This window comes from Thermoascus crustaceus (assembly GCF_041956765.1).
Source record: "Thermoascus crustaceus strain CBS 181.67 unplaced genomic scaffold VTN00scaffold_3, whole genome shotgun sequence".
Lineage (NCBI taxonomy): Eukaryota > Fungi > Ascomycota > Eurotiomycetes > Eurotiales > Thermoascaceae > Thermoascus > Thermoascus crustaceus.
The window spans coordinates 1,672,765-1,687,586 of record NW_027192529.1 but is presented as its reverse complement, the minus strand read 5'-3'; the positions used below and the strand labels follow the sequence as shown (position 1 = coordinate 1,687,586).

The 14,822-nt window shown below is 55.8% G+C and overlaps 8 protein-coding genes across 8 annotated transcripts; 5 read left to right on the top strand and 3 right to left on the bottom strand.

Annotated features, from left to right (window-relative positions):
- Positions 1–287: 287 nt before the first annotated feature.
- Positions 288–2,061, bottom strand: VTN00DRAFT_5795 (uncharacterized protein; the record flags this gene model as incomplete). The annotated part of the gene is made up of 2 exons (XM_069432364.1): positions 288–1,751; positions 1,810–2,061. The coding sequence occupies 2 exons, from the start codon at positions 2,059–2,061 to the stop codon at positions 288–290; spliced, it is 1,716 nt and encodes a 571-aa protein (XP_069288232.1).
- A 1,962-nt stretch (positions 2,062–4,023) lies between these two features.
- VTN00DRAFT_5794 (uncharacterized protein) lies at positions 4,024–6,444 on the top strand (the record flags this gene model as incomplete). The annotated part of the gene is made up of 3 exons (XM_069432363.1): positions 4,024–4,047; positions 4,102–4,206; positions 4,267–6,444. 3 exons carry the CDS (start codon positions 4,024–4,026, stop codon positions 6,442–6,444), a joined length of 2,307 nt encoding a protein of 768 aa, XP_069288231.1.
- Positions 6,445–7,067: 623 nt separating this feature from the next.
- VTN00DRAFT_5793 (uncharacterized protein) lies at positions 7,068–7,761 on the top strand (the record flags this gene model as incomplete). The annotated part of the gene is made up of 4 exons (XM_069432362.1): positions 7,068–7,119; positions 7,255–7,550; positions 7,593–7,617; positions 7,739–7,761. The coding sequence occupies 4 exons, from the start codon at positions 7,068–7,070 to the stop codon at positions 7,759–7,761; spliced, it is 396 nt and encodes a 131-aa protein (XP_069288230.1).
- A 22-nt stretch (positions 7,762–7,783) lies between these two features.
- On the top strand, positions 7,784–9,049 carry VTN00DRAFT_5792 (uncharacterized protein; the record flags this gene model as incomplete). The annotated part of the gene is made up of 1 exon (XM_069432361.1): positions 7,784–9,049. One exon carries the CDS (start codon positions 7,784–7,786, stop codon positions 9,047–9,049), a length of 1,266 nt encoding a protein of 421 aa, XP_069288229.1.
- Positions 9,050–9,228: 179 nt separating this feature from the next.
- On the bottom strand, positions 9,229–9,540 carry VTN00DRAFT_5791 (uncharacterized protein; the record flags this gene model as incomplete). Its single annotated transcript, XM_069432360.1, has 2 exons — positions 9,229–9,371; positions 9,438–9,540. The coding sequence occupies 2 exons, from the start codon at positions 9,538–9,540 to the stop codon at positions 9,229–9,231; spliced, it is 246 nt and encodes an 81-aa protein (XP_069288228.1).
- Positions 9,541–10,277: 737 nt separating this feature from the next.
- Positions 10,278–12,478, top strand: VTN00DRAFT_5790 (uncharacterized protein; the record flags this gene model as incomplete). The annotated part of the gene is made up of 2 exons (XM_069432359.1): positions 10,278–11,842; positions 11,896–12,478. The coding sequence occupies 2 exons, from the start codon at positions 10,278–10,280 to the stop codon at positions 12,476–12,478; spliced, it is 2,148 nt and encodes a 715-aa protein (XP_069288227.1).
- Positions 12,479–12,972: 494 nt separating this feature from the next.
- On the bottom strand, positions 12,973–13,206 carry VTN00DRAFT_5789 (uncharacterized protein; the record flags this gene model as incomplete). The annotated part of the gene is made up of 1 exon (XM_069432357.1): positions 12,973–13,206. One exon carries the CDS (start codon positions 13,204–13,206, stop codon positions 12,973–12,975), a length of 234 nt encoding a protein of 77 aa, XP_069288226.1.
- Positions 13,207–13,330: 124 nt separating this feature from the next.
- On the top strand, positions 13,331–14,779 carry VTN00DRAFT_5788 (uncharacterized protein; the record flags this gene model as incomplete). Its single annotated transcript, XM_069432356.1, has 1 exon — positions 13,331–14,779. One exon carries the CDS (start codon positions 13,331–13,333, stop codon positions 14,777–14,779), a length of 1,449 nt encoding a protein of 482 aa, XP_069288225.1.
- Positions 14,780–14,822: the final 43 nt, after the last annotated feature.

Sequence of the window (14,822 nt, the reverse complement as noted above, 5' to 3'; positions counted from 1 at the left end):
CTGATCTTTTCAATTGGGGACAGTGTCAGCGATCTGGAGTTTTGTTTTCAATTTCTGTACCTTCCCTGCGTTACTGAAGAAAAGAGTACCAACTGCTATACTGAATTCCTGAAATTTAGCTTCTTGGACCATTGGTAAGTTCAGTTTTAGTATTCATACCATACAAAATAACAGTGATCAGATATCATTCTGGAGTCTATGGCTAGATGGCTAAAGAGATACTGATGAGATCATAACAAATTCGTCGACAACGGAAGAAGAAAGCATTGGAAATGTCTCACGCTTCCTCATTGACCCTCAACGTAAGCCGAAGGTTCAGAAAGCCAGAAACAATATGCTATCATTAGAATCCCGTTGAAACTGGCAAGTATATAAAAAGGAGCACCGGTGGAAAGAATATCAAAGAGAAGGCCGCCCAGTTTCGTCAACAGCAAAATACCTGCTCCGCCGTAGAATGAATACATGCCCGCGATAGATCCCTTGAGATGTCTGAGATCGTCCAACTTGACAGTCGTTGGCTTCGCAAGGAGCGGTTCCTCCTCATTTGGTACCCTGTCTGTTCCGGTATGTCCATTCTCAACAGCGTTAATCTGGTCTGGCTTCGTGCTCTGTGGTTCCTCGGAGAAGCTGGTGGTGTCAATTTCCAAGACACCATTGCTGAGAACGGCCAGACTGCAGACGATGGCGCCAATCTGACTCATTCCTATCAACGCCATGGCGGCAAAAACTCCAAGGTTCCCTTCGGGACCACTGAAGCGAGGGCTTGGGGAAAGCGGGAAAATAGTATACCCAACCATTCCGGCAAGAGCGGCAAAAAGTAGAGGCAAATTGTGTTGCCGTGCTTTCTCTGACAGGAACCCAAACCCCGGTGCGCATATGAGGGCAACCAGCTGGGACACTCCGGTCAAAATCGCGGCGAGGATGTATGCCTTCGGACAGGATTTCTTGATCGAGCCAATATCGGTTCCGTGAAGAGCTCCATCGCCTTCGTGACAGAGTCCAGACTCTTTGTAATAGTTGTTGACGAAGAGTGGAATGAACAACGAAATACCGACGGACGAGGCGCGGGCAACAAAACCGCCCATATAGCCTAGGCCGATGCTAGGATGCTTGAAACCCAAGAGAAAAGCGCTACTGAACTGCCTCCAATATGGCAGTGGCGAAGTACGAACCGCAGGGTGTGCCGGCAACTCTTCCGCGGAGCTTGATGATAGAGATTTGAACGCTCCTTTGAGTGATCGCAAACCCTTTCCTTCCTCTCCATGGAGGTTCCGCAAACCGACAAAACAGATAACGGAAATCACGAGGGCAATTGCGCTGACGGTATAATAGCTGCGCCTGATCGCCTCAGACGGAGATAGACCAGATTTCTCAAATCTAGCCGGGAGGGGCAGAAACACTGCCAGAGCAACAAGTGCACCGCATCCCGCACACATGCCAACAAAGCCCGCAAGCCTCGAGGAGGATCCTCTGACAACGGTTACGGACGTTTCTCCCCGGTGAGCGGTACGGCGGACGAAGCGGCCGGGTGTAATAGTGAGTTCAGATGACATTGAGGTCCTGTTTTCTGTAGCGTTTGGCCCTTTTCCAGTCGCCGTTATAGAAGGCAACACTGCGGTCACCATCGTGGAGACGGCAGCGCCCCCGACGCTGAAAAGTAATCTAGCCAGGAGCAGTTGCGGGTACACGTTTTTGCATTGGACAAAGAGTGCCAATGCAAGTGCTATGATCACATAACCGGCCGTACAGACCTGTTCCAAGGTGCATTAGCTATATTCAAACTTCCGGGTGAACGTGGGTTGATCTTACATATCGGACGCCGATACGATCGGAGAGCACACCCCACGCGGGGCAAGCCATGAGAGCAAGTAGCTCATCTGCAAATCCGAGGGTTCCAACTGCATCTCCCTCACCATCTGAAAGACCAATTAAGTCTGTAACCACGAAAGAGATGGACGAATTGAGGAAAACCAGGAAGGCGATTGAGAAGGGGCAGACGGCGAGCAGATAGGTCGCCGTCTGTAAGTGCGTTGCGGTGAATAGGGCCCGTCGCGGAGACATCTCGCACCCACGGATCGTATCTCGATCTGTCAATTCAACCAAGCGATCATGATACCTTGGGACATGCCTCTAGGTACCTGGGAAAAAAAGATATAGGCACACGAAGCGCAGAGATGGTCTCCCTTTCATCCCTGGTTCACGACCATGGCCTGACGAACGACGCGACGCTCGCACGTGATGCCGGCTGCACGGGCCTGATCAGATAAACGCGCCGATCCGGCGTCGTGTCTCCATACAACCTTAGTAGCTATGCAGATCCGCCAATTCAGTGCTGGCGCAGATCAGGACGCCAGGTCGAGACACTAGCTTAACCGTATCTGCCACGTTAGGAATGTGAGTGCACTCTGTTGGGACAGCACTCTGTCTGTTACGCGATAGCAAAGGTATTCGACGAAGGCCAAAGGCGCTTCTGCCATCGAACTGCCCGGATGTTTCGTCCGGACGATACACTGCTGTATGTCAGGCCGATCAATCAGGAAAATTGGCATAACTATGTGGTCGGGTCTTATTCAAGGCATAAGGTTAGGTATGGAATCCCTACCGGGAAGATAGGATGCCAAGATGGGTTTCCCAAATGGGCAATTTCCTGCATCCTGAAGGAGGAACTCCTGTGCGCAATCAGTGTTGTGACCTGGTTTTAATATACTATCGGGATTAATCGAAGGTAAGTAGATACGAATAAAGAGGATAGCAGTACAGAACCGCTACTTGCATCTGCGACATCCCCAAAGATAAATATTTTGCCTCTCTAGCAGCTACTTGGTTGAAATATATATTCCTTGGTTGCATGAGACATACCTAATCCACACGTCAATTAATGCCCGGAATTTCTGTCCAGTGTCGAGATTAGTTGTCCCCAAGAAACTCAGAAGGTTGGTTTTACGAAAATGGAGATGTAATTCTACAGAGCCGGGATCTGCAAATCCCAACGTCAATTCGGCGAGGATCAAGAAGGCTTACCACTCATCACCAGAGCAGATCAAGACCTATTATGACAGTCTGATTCCTTCATTCTAACAAGTAATTTTAAAGATTCATTACCTAGTATTAGCTGTGTGATGCACGTATGGCAAAATGTGGAAGGTTGTCAAAAAAGCCACTCCATTGATATTTTCGAATTTGGATCACATTGTTTCTCCCTCAGACTCTAGATACTAGTTTACTTCCAGACAAGACCGGCGTAAGGAGATCCACAATATAGCTACCGGGAATCCCGCCAGCGATACCTGGACTGATACCCTTAGACGAAATGATGTCGAACACCTTTCCCTGCTGTTGCATGTCTCTGACGAGAAGCAAGACAGTTTTTAGATGAACTGATCGGAAGAAATACTCATCTGTCAGTACAAATGCGTACTGCAACGCCCTTATGTGCCTAGCGCCCGAAACTTGATTTCAGGCGATAACGTCGACTCGTGACTAGAGCTAAATCTGTCAGTGATATGCAGATTGAGTTCTTAGGTTCGTATACTCCGGTGGACACTGAGTGCGCTCTCCGGAAGGCAATCTCCCCACCAGCTTTAACCCCTCCCAGCGCTTGGTGGCTAGTCTGTGATCAAAAAGCACTCGGCCGCATAAGTACATCCGTCGTTGGCGAAGAAACCCAAGATGTATTGATGTAGCCGAATCAGATACATCCCTCACCCCTCCGTTGGTGCCTGACGGCCAACGTTGATGCATAGCTCGGGCTAACTTAAGTTAGTTAACAATGCCATGTTCGCTGACGTAAGGTGCGGAGTGCGGCGCGGCAAAACGACGGCGAGAGCGTCGGACAGTATACCTGTCCCGAACGAAGCGAACACGCGACTCTTCCTCTTGTCACATAACAGGACCCGTCCTCGGGATCCCTCTCGCTGCGCCGTGACAGACAAAGGATATGTCTTCTTGAGACGGCCTCTGTATTTCTCATCTTTCTACTGTCAATGACAGCAGCCTCCCGCGCCGCTTGCTGAGACTTTCGCCATGAGATTGGCGGCGTATGCTGGGGTACGGAGCCACCGTTCGTGAAGTGATTTGGGGATGACGCTGACTTTCCTGCAGACCTCCGCGGTCCTGGCTGCGGGCGTGATCTTGAAGGCTCTGCATCAGAGAGCGAATTTCTACTCAGCTTGCGTCTATCTCTCTCAGAGTAGCGCGAACCTGATGGTGAGTTATCCGTTCCCAACAGATTCCTGCGGGCAAGGGTCATATCCTAACCACGTACAGATCTTGACGAATTTATGCCTGGTTGCCGCCGGTTTTCTGCTCTACGGGCTACAGCGACTCTTCTACGGACCTCTTCGACCTATCGAGACGGAGCAGCTGTACGAGAAGGCGTGGTTCGCCGTCACCGAGACATGCCTTGCGATGACGATATTCCGCGGGGAGCTGGGGGGCTGGTTCTTGGTCATGTTTGTATGCCTTCTTGTTGGAAAGGTCTGGGGCTGGATTGGTGAAGGTCGAGTGGAGATACTGGAGCAACAACCACCAGCGAACCCGCGCCTGTTCCATACGCGGCTGGCGGCGTCGCTCCTCCTGTCCGTTCTTTTCAACTCGTTCATGCTTAACTACGCTGTTAAGACTGTTCTCGAACAGGCCAGGCCTGACATGATGGTCATGTTCGGGTTCGAGTTTGCTGTCCTGACGATCCTGTCGGTCTCCACTGCTGCCAGATACACGATTTCGCTCGTCGAGATCTATATCACACACCTGCAGAAGAAGGCTAAGCTGGAGGAGCGAAGAGCGGAAATACGCGCTGCCAGAGAGGATATACTACGTCGGCACGAACAGTCCGGCGCTGGTGGATCGCCGCCAGACCTGCCTGATGAGAATGATATCAACGAGATGGAGCTTGATGTGCCGGGCTGGGAAGAGAAAGGCCGATGGGTGTTCTACCTTGATCTGGTTACCGACTTCCTCAAGCTGCTTGTCTACCTCACCTTCTTTGCTATTCTGTTCACATTCTACGGCCTCCCGATACATATTTTGCGGGATGTGGTTGTGACGATACGCTCTTTCTGCCGACGAATCGTGGATTTCGTTCGTTATCGTAACGCTACCAGGGACATGAACGAGCGATATCCCGACGCCACACCCGAAGAGGTTACAAGGGAAGATGTCTGCATCATCTGTCGTGAGGAAATGACGCCCTGGCAGCAACTTGCGGCTGCCGATGCAGGTAGGCCGAGACGTGCCGTCCCAGAACGACTGCGTCCAAAGAAGCTTCCTTGCGGCCACATCCTTCATTTCTCCTGTCTACGAAGCTGGTTGGAGAGACAGCAGAACTGCCCTACCTGCCGACGACCGGTCGTTGTGCCTCCTCGCACTCGTCTCTATCAGGCCGACAACAATGGTAGAGCTAACGCGGCCGCTCCTGGACTGCAACCGAATGTACCTGGTGTGAACCAACCCGCAGCACCAAATGCACCGGTTGATGGGCAGCCCAGGGCTCGCATGTACCAATTTGGCCCATTTCGCATCGGATTTGGGGCTGGGCGGGGGGACCTCTTTCAGAACCTGCACCAGCAGATTCACCAGGGAAATGCCCCGATGCAGCAGGCACCTGTCAACGTTCCTCCAGGAGCACGGCAGATCGGCTTTGGTTTCGGTTTCGGGCGACCTGCTCCCCAGCCAGCGCCAGTGCCAGCTCCGCAGCCAAATGCCTCGAACATACAGAGTCAGCTACAACAGATCGAGCAGCAGATCATGCAGGAGATCAACAGCCTGCGAGTTACTGCAGACCAGCTGCACGTGGTGCGGCTGCTGCAGGCTGAGCTACAGAGGCTCCGGACTCTCCAAGCCAACCCCGCTGCTAACCTTCCCGCAACAGCTCCCTCACTATTCCCGGCTCCTGTGCACCGCCAGTTTACTTCGAGTCCTCAGACTCCCGCGATGGGGGCGGGTGATAGTCGGCTTCCCGAGGGCCTCACCTTGCCACCGGGCTGGACTCTCCTGCCTCTTCACCGTGCTGACCAAGGTACCGGGGGAGCGGCACTTCCAAACCCTACTCCCACGGTTCCAGGGACTTCCCCAACACCACAGGCGTCCAATTCGACCAGCACACCCGACCCTCAGCCGTCTGGAAGCACTGTGGAGGACAACAGGGCAAGCAGCAACGGTGCCGTCGCGTCTGATACCTCGACAACCACTCCCCAACCGAGCGTTGAACCGACCGCGACAGCCCAAACGGACGGTGGTCCGGCCGAGTCGCCGTCACAAGGGTCGCAAGAATGGACGGATGTGGTCCCAGATGGAATGCCAGATAAGACGAATGCTCCCTCTCGTCCCAGTACAGCCGAGGATGGCGGTGCGGAGGGCGAAGCAGGAAGCTCGAGCCAACCGTCAGCTTCCAAGGGCAAAGGCAAGGCAGCGGCGGTGGAGGATGTGATCGACGATGGCGAGTGAAGGGTGCGTTATTCTTCTGTAAAGGATATTTCATTGTGATTTTGGAATCTGTGTCACCCGGCGTTTTTCGCGATCCTGAATCATACCCGGCGTTTTTCTTTTTCCTGTTTTATTGTGCTGGCCTTTTTATTCCTATTTCCATCCTATAATATACTGGAGATAGCATCCAAAATGCATTGGAAGGATACCACGTAATTGTGTGCAAGTCGTAGGGATTTAAGTGGTGGTTGACGTGATCCTTTCACAGGGCCGGACTGTCGGAAGGAGGCTACCCCTGTCGATCTGTCGAGATGGCATCACGCAAGTTTGGTCGTTATGGAGTGTTTCATCACAGCAGCCAAGCTCAGCAGAGACAGCTTGGTCCGGTAGACTATGCACGGAGTACAGAGAAACAACGCTTGGCAGACGTAGTTAGATAGCTTGTTACTGGTTACATGCCGTACAGAGTCCTCGTCCCGGCTGGACGGTTGCGTACCCTGTACTGCGAGTCTTGGTACTTGATCTCTGCCGTAGCAGTTACTGACTGATAAGCCACTGATACCGTCAGGACCGCGATGCTAGGGACAATATACGATCTGAGGTCGTCGGGATCGTATCATCTCAGGCTGGCCAAGCGCCGCCCCATGCAGACGGACCACGTTCCCAAGGGCGGGCCACGCCCACCGACCAGCCCCTGTTCTGTCCCGCTCTGTTGTGTTCCTCGCCGCGCAGCTCGATGCTGCTGAAGACCTGGAGACGCGCTTCTCCTGCCCTCCGACCATAGTGCTTGGTAGATTCTCCTGAAAGCTTTCCCCAGATTACACTGCGTAGATATCTCCTGGACTACGACGCTGCACTGCCGCTCGAAAGCCTTGATCGTGGAGTCACTCGCCTCCAGCCGCCTCTGCATTCGTCACCGCCCCGTCGCCGTATCCACTCCTGCCCGCGCGCAGCGACCCTGCCGGCACCGCCCTCGTGGAAATCTGGAGGGCTCGACGCTTGCGATACTCCCCTCGTCCCCTGTACACCGTGTTCGTCGTGCGCCCGCCTCCAATCCTCCGCCATATTCCCTGTCGCCGTTTTCAATCGCTCCCTTCTGTGTGCTTCCCGGCGAGGCCATGACCCCTGTTTGCCGTTGAACTCGTACCGTCCTTCACGTATACTTTCAGTCCGATGCTGGAACCCCGAATCTGAGTATGTCTGGTCCTTATTACACTGCGTTTGCCAGGCATTTTGAGAGCTTCCTAACCAACGCCCCAGCTCTCGTGCCTGTTTGTTGGGGGATGCAAAAGGCTAACACGGCCATTGTCCGCAGGTCCATTGTCGTCCCTCCCCTGACAATCGTCGCTCAACGTCTTCCATGCTCTCCTCCAGGCGAGCGGTTCCCCTCATCGGCCTCGCCTTCTTCGCCTTCCTCCTCTTCTCCATCCGAGGCATCACGCGCGGGGAGCGATGGCGCGACATCCCTCAGGTCGTGGGCATGGGCGATTCGGTGTCCAAGTCGTCACCGTCGTCTGACTCCCAGGAATCATGGTCGTCCGGGTTTAATGCGTCCTTGGACTCGGACCGCCAGAACAAGCATCCGTATGGTCCGCGGCCGCACTTCAGGCCCGGTGTCGCCAAACCACCCGGCTCGACGTACTCGAAGGTGCTAGTCGTGCCCCGGACCAAGGAGGAGGACACCAGCTGGATGGCCACAGAGCTTCCTGACTGGCAGACGGCTGTCTACGTTGCAGATGATCCGACCGCGCCCCTCCATCCGCCGAAGAACAAGGGCCACGAGGTGATGGTCTACCTGACGTACATCATCGACAACTACGAGAACCTGCCGGACATCATGGCCTTCATGCACTCCCACCAGTTCGCCTGGCACAACGATGACATCCTCGATTGGGATGCCGCGCAGATGCTCCGGAGACTCAGTCCGGAGCGCGTCACGAGAGAGGGGTTCATGAACATGCGCTGCAACTGGTCCCCCGGCTGCCCGGACTGGATGCACCCAGGAACCCTGGAGGAGGATGCCAGCAAGCAGGAGGAGACGATGCTGGCAAGGTCCTGGAGCGAGATCTTCCCTAACGACCCGGTTCCTCAGGTCCTCGCCCAGCCTTGCTGTGCGCAGTTCGCCCTCTCGCGGGATCGGGTCCTGGCGGTCCCCAAGTCCCGCTATATTTACTACCGTGACTGGCTGCTGCGCACGGAGCTGAGCGACTACATCTCCGGTCGCGTCTGGGAGTACCTCTGGCACGTGGTCTTTACCGGGGAGCCCATTTTCTGCCCGAAGCAGAACATCTGCTACTGCGACGGATTCGGGCTGTGTTTCGGCGGAGAAGAAGAGCTCGACACCTTTTTCGGAATCCGATTCCAGCGGAATGACCTCGAGGAGGAGCTCAAGAAGTGGCACGAGAACGCGCAGAAGATCGAAGATGCGCAGGCCCGGGGCGCCCTTGATGAGCTCGCGGAGATCGAGGTCCCCGAGGTGGGCAAGGATGTCATCCTCCAGGCTCAGATTGACGAGAAGAACCAGATTCTGGCCGCCATGAAGGCCGAGGCCCTGGAGCGTGGGAAGGACCCGAGGAATCGCGCCAAGGAGGCCGGACGACCGTGGAAAGAGGGCGACGGGTTTTAAGCTGCCACGGACCGTGGATGAGAATTACATATCTGGGGAGGAGCAGAATAGCGTCCGACCGAATCTAGGATATCTACCAGAGTGGGGGAGAGCGTCTGCTGATTGAGAACGCTCATGCTTCTGCGCCATTCCATTTCTTTGCTTCATATTACCCCTGCAAGGATAGGGGTTTTCTATCTTCACTCTCTTCTGTACAGACCACGTTGGCGTTGGAGCGTGTTCCATATTCTAACTACTTTCGCTTCGACCGGTGGAAATGGGTTCTCACTTCTGTCATACATACACACATACTTTCCTACATACATCACATCCATTAGGGAGTCTGACATGATTGATTGATTGGGTTTTCAAAACGGTTTTTGGGGTGATGAGTTATATATGCATTTACTTTCTCTGTTGTTTGTTCTTTGTCCGCTTCTCCCCTTTCCTATCTTTTGCCTAGCCCCTCCGATGTTGAGGACAGAAGAAGAATGAGAGGCAGGCATTCTCATTCTTGTCATTCAATGTTTCCGCCAGCTATGTATGTGTATTGGATAGCAAAGCAAATAGATGACTTGTGTCATGCCTTGACCACTGTACAGGTAACCATGACCGCACCCGGGCCAGATCACATGACAGCTGACTCAGCGCCAAGCCCCGCGGTGACGCCGTCGTGTCTCGACCCCACGAAGCCTCAAGAGTTTGCACTGTCTTCAATCCATTCAAACACCCTAACCTCTCCATCCCTACGTTTCAAACCAAGCAAACAACAGCAACAAGCCCTAGGTCTATACGCGCGCCAACTGCGATAACAGCTCGATCGCGACGAGTCGTGCCATTCCCTCTTCTTTGCCCTGCCTAGGTTTGTTTCGCTCTCGGGACTTTAGACGGTTCCCGGGAGCGGGAGGTGGGTGAGGAGAGGGTTGTTGAATCTGTTGAGCTTGGTGAGGTTGCGTCGGGACGGACGAACATCTACATACATCTACGTACAGCGAACGGAGGATAGCCGAGATATTCGGGTTTATTTTACGCGCAAGAGCGTGTCTGAGCGATACCACCTGAGCGCGAGTCGCGCAGTGTTGTGATTATCGTTGCAGGTTGAGGCGACAACGCGCGCGCTCGATCCAGAGAGCATTCGGACTACGCATCGCATGACTCTGAACGGCACGGACGCGTTGACATTTATTATCTACTCCTTTTCTAGGTCGCCTAGCCTGATATTACTGCAGCCTGCGGAGGAAATTCTGCCATGACATCCACGTCCACGTCGTCCCACCAACAGCACCCGCCTCCTACCTCCTCGACGAACGACTTCTCCCACCAACCGGCGCACACCTCCCATCTCGACACCAACGCACAACTCGCCGCGACGAGCGGGTACGCGCCCAGCGACAACCACCTGGCGGGACTGGTTGAGGCTGCGACCGCTGCTGCGGGCCAAGACGTGTCGGAATGGGCTGCTGCTGCGGCAGCCGCGGCGGCCGCGGGGCATCATCATCTGGATGGATATGGGGCGGACATACACATTGAGGATGACGGGTTTGGTGATGGGGGGTTTGGCGCGAGCATGGGTGGCGCTTCCGCTGCTGGAGGCAGGCAGATGAGAGGGTCGACGTCGACGACATCGTTGAGTGGACAGGGTCAGGGACCAGGGCTGTCGCGAACGGTGTCCAAGAAGAGGAAGAGAGGCGAGGAGGCGCTTGATCCTGCGCTGACGGCTGCCGGCCCTGGGATCGGCATGCCCGCTGGGCAGCAGCAGCAGCAGCAGTTCGACGGTGGGAATGGGTTGGATATCAGGGAACTGCCGCCGCAGCAGTCACTCTCTGAGGCGCGCGCCGCGGGCGTGCACTCCGCAGCGGCGCTGTTCCGCCAGCCGTCGAGCAATAAGAAATACACCCGGCCGCCGATGTCGAAGCTTTTCGCGTCGCTGGAGCTGTCGCCGGAGAATTTTCTGCACCTGCAGGCCGCTGCGAAGGCGTATATGCTGGATGAGAAGCACCCCGAGCGGAGGGACTGCGTCGGTCAGCGTGGGAAGGGCGATACCGAGATGGTCAAGCTGAGACTGTGGAATTGCGTGCGTCACTTCCTCGAGGTGGAGGGATATGGTGAGCGGTTCTTTGGCGAGAACGTGGTCAACGAGGGTATGGGGCCCAGACAGTACGTCTGGCCTCGCGATCAGCACAAGATCATATCGCTGGTGATTCCGCTGCTCAGACGCATGGTCACCAACGAGAGACAACGACAGTATGCGATCGAGACGAGGAAGGGCGGAGGCGCTGAGGAGCGGAGAAGGCGAAAGACGGAGGAAAGCCTCCAGAATCTCAACCCTCAGTCGCCGCAGGCCCAGCATGACCAGCATCAGCAACTTCAGATGCAGCCGCAGGATCATCATCATCATCATCATCATCATCATCATCATCATCCCGACCACGGTCTTGCGGGACCGCAACCCCCACCTCCGCCGCTGCCACCGCAGCAGACAGCGACAGGTCAGGGGATGGAGTTGGGCCTGACGGACCTCCTCCTGGAGGGCTATCCCACAGACTGGAACACGGTATCCAAGTCGTACGATATGTACAATCACGACTACCAGCTGGACAACCTGTGGTCTATATCCGGACTGCAGCAGCCGGACTGGCGCGGATTGGTGGCAGCAGTCGACAGCCATTATCAAGTCATACATAATGGGAACGTGTATGAATGCCCCGGGCCTTGTGAGGATCTCAATATCAACCGCATCCTGTCGTCGGATGCTATATCGCATGTTGGTTGGCGGGTCGGTGGGAACCAGAATATCCCCGCCAGGAACGAATTGTAAGTCCAGCACTTATTATTTCTGATCAGATGGTATGCTAACACTCTTCCAGCGCAAGCAGCATCACCCGCGACGTCTCCCGCATCATCCGCGATAGCCTCGCCAGTAAGCGGGACCATCCACCACCTCCGCCTCATCAGGGACCTCAATCCACAGGCCACGATCCATCGCAATCCCAGTTCTTCCAGCCAACAACCGCAACCACGACCACCACGATGACCCTCCCCCACCACCCTCATCAGCACCACCAAAACCAGAACCCCATCACCCTCCGCATCAACATCGTCCAAAACGGCAAACGCATCCTCCCCCGCCTCGACGTCCCCGCAGACCAATGCCCGGACCTGGAGACCGCGAAGCAACTCATCAACCGTCGCTTCGCAGGACAGTTACCCGAGTCTTCTTCTTCTGTGCCCGACTTTGACAGCGCGACCGGTTCCTGGACTCCTCCCTCCAACACCGCTGGTGGATGGCGGTTCAAGGTGTGGCTGCCCGAGGGCCTGGTCCCCGTGCAGAACGACGGCGAGTGGACGATCGCGCAGCTCTCGGCGGGGACGGTCGATTGGATGGATGGGGATCTGAGGGTTGTGGTGGAGGTTGGTGGGGTTGGGGGTGGAGGTGGTGAGAAGACTTGATCTACCTATCTTCTCACTTTGTTCTTCTTTGGAAGATCTTGTTTTCTTTCGTTCCTTGTCGTTGCAGGGTAAGATTAAGATTACCTACCTAGGTAGGCAGTCAGCGGGAGTATGGTTCTTGTATTGTATGTATGTATACCCTGGCTAGCTGGCTAGGTAGCGTTCAGGAATGAGAATGGATATGTTTTTGGAGCTTTTGTCCATGGAACTGTCTAACTGCTGTCTTGTTTTTGTTTCGCAGCCCCAACGGAGATTATGATTCTGATAAGGTAGTATTATCATTAGGTTGGAGCGGAAGCTGTAGGTGAAGCCCTACGGGTTATCAGAGAGGAAAAGCACCATATCTGGAGCACGTCGCCTGTCCGGGAGATCGAGTTAGGGCACGTGGCGGGCGGGCCGACTCGGCATGATCAAAACGGCAGATGTGAGCCATCCGTTCTGCACGTGCACTGCTCACCGTTCGTGTTTCTCGGCTAGCATGTTTTTATGAAGGATCAGATACGATCAGGGTCGAGACCGGAGATGGCGGAGAGAGTCGCGGTAACCGTGCTAACTTTGTCCGTGACAAGCCCAATGGCGGGGATAGGCGCCGCCCACGTGGTGCGTCGTTCATCCCCATCTTCACCACTTGATGTCTCGGCAAAGACACGGAGATACAGATGTCTGTCATCTCCTTCCCTCTCGGTCGAGGGCATGGCGGGAGCATCTCCATTCGACGCGGGAAGCATCCCGTCGTTTCCCGTGGCATATGATTAATCATGAATATAAACGGCCGTTGAGATGCTGCTTTTCTCATCGCAGGATGCAGACATTCCGATCCCCTGAGAGAGCAGAAAGAGACAAACGCTGAAGATGAAGCTCACCACGTACCTCTCCCTCCTGGGCTCGTCGGCCGTCCTGTCGGCGGCCGCCAGACCGCCCATCAAGAAGACCCTGACGGGCCACATCGACCCGTCGCAGGTCATGACCTTTGTCTACGCGCCCTTCGACGTTCCCCCCGGCGTGACGTCCATCTATGTCCTGCAGAGCTACTCGGAGAAGGGGGCCGGCAATGCCCTCGACCTGGGCATCTTCGACCAGCGCGGGTACCGCATGATGGACGCGCAGAACGGCACCTCCGGCTCGCGAGGCTGGTCCGGCGGCTTCAGGAACAACTTCACCATCACCCCGTCCTGGGCGACTCCGGGCTACAACGCCGGGCCCATCAGCCCCGGGACGTGGAACGTCGTCCTGGGCCCGTACACCTCCACGCCCAACGGCATCGACTGGCAGCTGGATATCGAGATGGGCTTTGACGACGTGACGTCGTACTACTCCCCGTACTACGCCTCTGTCAACCTGGACCAGCTCCCGGGAGACGGCACGGACGACTCCCTCTGGCTGCGCGGAGACTTCCACATGCACAGCGTCTACTCCGACGGCAGATACACGCCCGACCAGCAGATCACCAACGCCGTCAACCGCAACCTCTCCTTCATCTTCTTCACCGAGCACAACACCGACTCGCACAACCAGGTCGCGGGTGCCTACCAGGCCGCCGTCGCGCCCGACCTGCTCATCGGCCGCGGCATCGAAGTCACCACGCGCCACGGCCACTGGCAGGCCCTGGGCCTGAACCAGGACCAGATCATCGAATGGCGCTACCACCCCGGTGACAACCCGGGCTACGAGGCTGCTGCGCACCAGGTTCACCGCACCGGCGGTCTTGTGTCCATCAACCACCCCTTCCAGACCTGCTCCCGCTGCGACTGGGGCTTCGACGACTGGGACCACAACGACGCCATCGAGGTCTGGAACGGCAGGTGGGATCCCACGGACGAGCTGGCCGTCAAGAAGTGGCACGAGCTGCTCGTCGCGGGCAAGAAGACCGCCGCCATCGGTGGCTCCGACGCCCACTCCCCGCCGGACATCAACGGCCTGCCCACCACGGTCGTCAAGTCCCGCGGCCGCAGCCAGGCCGGGATCATCGAGGGCGTCAAGGCCGGCCGGGCCTACCTCGTCGAGGGCCCCGGGATGGATCTCACCTTCACCGTCCACATCCCCTCGCTATCCAAGACCGCCCAGATCGGCGACAAGGTCACCGCCCCGACGACCAACGCCACAGCCACGTTCTCCGCCCAGGGCCTGTCCGGGAACAAGGCGTGCTTCGTCTCCGACGCGGGCTACTTTTACAACGCGACCGTCGTCGACGGGCGGTACATCGTGCGGAGCGTGCCCGTCGGAGCCAAGTTCGTGCGTGTTGAGGTGCGCAATGCGACGGATGGGATGCTCGCGTTGACGAACCCGGTATGGTTTGTGTGATTTGATTGAGCTTGGGTCAGATGTTGGTTTTTTTTTTTTTTTT